Below are 3,486 nucleotides of genomic sequence, written 5' to 3' on the forward strand. Positions count from 1 at the left end.
GAAAGAGCAGACCCCTGTGAGGAGACTGCGACGTTTTTGTGTTGGATTCTTGCTGTTGGTCTGATTTGCATATTGCTCTGTTCATTCCTGAATGACAGGCATCTATTACAGAGGAGCCTCCGACCTTTCATCACCTCCTTGAAACACACACACCTCCTTCCTGTCACAGTACAAGTCTTTCATTGAGCGGCAAGTTTGTTTAGCCACCTCTCTGCTCTGTCGTAAACCACATACTTAAAACGGACCTCTCACGCTCTTATCTCTTATACACATGAAATTCCGGATGTTCAACAAGTCAGTGTATGTATGAGTAAATCCCAGGAGGTAGAAACTCTATTACAAACATTTGTTTTCTACTCTCAGCTCTGTATGATGTCAGTAAGAGTGGCTATATCACATTTTAACATCCAAACACCAATCCAAGCGTTGACTCTACGGCAGTAATAAAGCTTCAGTGGCCATTTTTCTCCTTTGGATCGAGACACAAACCCAGGCTCCTGTGTCAAAAGCTAGTTTCCTTCTGATACTCGTCTCGAGTCCTGATATCAGTATGTAGATGCGTCCACTGTGGTGAGAAGTCTTGGGACATGAGGAAGCTGCCAAAAGTACTCTTTCATTTATATTAGAATTGATAAATCTATTAATGAATTTATGTTGTGTTCTTAGATATTAATATTGAGGTTTCTCATGTGACGTCATTAGCACATGCCATATTCTATGTGATGAAGCCACCAGTTGTTAGGGGAAAATGTGTGTTCTCCCACTGGTTGGCAGTGATTCTTTAAAGCTGCTTGTTGTCGCTGGATCAAAAATGTAGCGATTGCTTTGGTTTTCTGTAGTTTTTGATGTTTGTCTGCAAATATCTGTTAACTGCAGACCCAGCGGTAGTACAGATTGAAAAGGACGTGGATAAGAAACAGCTTGAATCTAATTAGAAGTAGAGAACATTGTTTTTTAAAGTAAAAGTTATGCCGCAGCACTGCAGCCAACATGTTTCAGAAGGTGCAACTTTTAGTCTGAAAGTTGACCTTTCCCATTTCCTGTTAGCGTCACACTGCTCACAGTATCACTACAGCTCAAAGTCCATCACTTCCCTTTAAATACAGACCGCAGCGGTATGCTAGCTGACAAAGGCAGTCACAAGAAGGTTTTTTGCTAACCGGTCAAGAACTGAGCATTTCTATTGTCAGGCGGTTGGCAAGGCATCATTGACCAGCATGAAGTCCTGCCTGATTGGGTCTTTAAAAGTTATTTTCCCCACCAACTCCCGTCAACTTCTAGAAACCACTTAAAACCAGTTAGAGAATACTATGCGGGTAGTTGCCAGATGGTTGCAGATCTCACAGGATTCCCACCACATGTGAAAACTACTAAGATTTCCAAGAAAATGAAAGATCTGTTTTGAAAGTGGTTAAAAGAAAGCCTCCAACTTTTAATTTTTCTCCTCTGTGCTATTAAAGCCACACCTTTGGAGTCGGGCCTCTAACAATACTCTTCAATTAGCAGAGTAATTATTCAGTGGTGGTTTTTTTTTAGGCCCATTGAGTAATCTGTCTTTTGCTGTTGTGCTACATTTGTTCTGTGCAGTGCAGCTCTTGAAAAACCACAATACGGATGTGTGTTACAAATAAAGTTCATATTTTTAATTCCAGTTGCTCAAGAGGGTCTACGGGAACTTCCTGGTTTCACCAGAGACGGGTAAGGTCTTTTTGAGCTCTTTTTTTCTGCAAGTTTCAGAAATCAGCTGAGCCTTGATGCTATTTTTTTCCCTCGACTGTAAAAATAAAAGCTCTACATGTATTATATTACAGGCTACAACGTGTCCCTCCTCTACGACCTGGACGTTCTACCAGCCAACAAAGATGAGGTTGTCCACCAGGCCGGCATGCTCAAGAGGAACTGCTTTGCCTCAGTGTTTGAGAAATATTTCAAGTTCCAGGAGGAAGGCAAAGAGGGCGAGAAGAGGGCCGTGGTCCACTACAGAGAGGACGAGTCCATGTGAGTGTGTCATGAGAAACATTTAGGAAAGCAAGAGTTAAAGACATTTGTTAGTCATTTCAGCACAGGTCTTAAAGTATATCTAAAATAAATTGATGTATTTCGGACCTCGTTCCTGTCATTTCTCTGGAAGCCAACATAACTTGTGGTCGCTGCAGGTATTTGGAGGCCAAGAAAGACAGAGTGACGGTGGTGTTCAGCACAGTGTTCAAAGACGACGACGACGTCATCATCGGCAAAGTCTTCATGCAGGTGTGTGTGAGGCCACATTTACTGATTTCTACTGTCTTTGCTTAGCTCCTTTTCCATTCGTACCTACTCGGATCAACTCGACTTGGATGGACGTCGAGGGAAGAATATACGTGCTTCTCTGATCGGTCTGTGGCTATTTATCAGACTTGAACACTGCGTTATTTTTTTTTTTTTATACCCATTTCCTCTGTTGCTGAGTTTCAAAAAAGGCGGTTTTAATTTTGACCAGCCAATCAGTGGCATGAGTCTGATGATGACACATTTTAGTACCTGTTTGGAACCTCTGCAGAGCAGATATTTTAAAAGTACCTGGTTCCAAGTGAATGGAAAACCCTGAAAACAGTAGCGAACTGTGCCGAGTCGATCCGAGTAGGTTCTAATGGAAACGGGGCTTTAATTTGCATTACCGCCTCCTACTGGACCAGAGTGGAGCACTTTCATGTAACATATTCCTGTAATTCCAACCACTGACTCCAACTGTATTGCCCTCTCTCTTTTTCTTTTTTCATTTTGATAATTAAAGAAGCTTTAAAAAAGTGCTGCAAACATATTTTTCCTGTGTGTAGGAGTTCAAAGAGGGTCGGAGAGCCAGCCACACAGCTCCCCAGGTGCTCTTCAGCCACAGGGAGCCTCCTCTGGAGCTGAAGGACACAGACGCCGCCGTCGGGGACAACATCGGATACATCACTTTCGGTCGGTGCTTTGTTTTTAGTTTAACAAAGACTCGCATTTGCTGATCACTTCACAGCCAACGCAGTGGTTTTAATTTGTTGCTTTGTGTTTTCAGTCCTGTTTCCGCGTCACACCAATGCCAATGCCAGAGACAACACCATCAACCTCATCCACACCTTCAGGGACTACCTGCACTACCACATAAAGTGCTCCAAGGTGAATTCACCTCAGCCAGTCACTCCTCTACACTTGATGGTTTTTTTTACTTGGCAGCACATCATACACAGAGAAAACTGATAGTAAAAGTTTTCCGGGTTTCAAATAATTTTACACAACAAAAGTTGTTGTTTTTTGGTTTTTTACTTTCTTTGCTTTAATCCTTGATCCAGCCCGATCTTTGTCCCAAGTAATAAATGCTTGTTTTGTTCGTTGCAGTGTTATTTCTGAGCTGTTTGGTTGTGTTTGAAGGGCCCTGACAGGTGAACTCAAGTCGGTAAACACACCTGCCAAAGCTGAAAGCTAAAAACCACAAACAATCCTCCACCGCGATAGTGCGGTTTTTCT

General features: G+C 42.5%; 1 protein-coding gene across 1 annotated transcript in view; it reads left to right on the forward strand.

The window, feature by feature from the left end:
- Positions 1-3,486, forward strand: part of arpc2 (actin related protein 2/3 complex, subunit 2) — an 11,073-nt gene that overhangs the window by 5,233 nt on the left and 2,354 nt on the right. The window contains exons 4-8 of the mRNA XM_005752895.1: positions 1,653-1,698; positions 1,812-1,998; positions 2,157-2,250; positions 2,817-2,943; positions 3,038-3,138. Of these exons, the coding sequence (XP_005752952.1) occupies positions 1,653-1,698; positions 1,812-1,998; positions 2,157-2,250; positions 2,817-2,943; positions 3,038-3,138 (555 nt within the window). The remainder of the gene's footprint in view (positions 1-1,652; positions 1,699-1,811; positions 1,999-2,156; positions 2,251-2,816; positions 2,944-3,037; positions 3,139-3,486) is intronic.

Source organism: Pundamilia nyererei, unplaced genomic scaffold (genome assembly GCF_000239375.1).
Source record: "Pundamilia nyererei isolate P.nyererei 1_Seehausen unplaced genomic scaffold, PunNye1.0 scaffold00390, whole genome shotgun sequence".
In the NCBI taxonomy this organism is placed as follows: Eukaryota; Metazoa; Chordata; class Actinopteri; order Cichliformes; family Cichlidae; genus Pundamilia; species Pundamilia nyererei.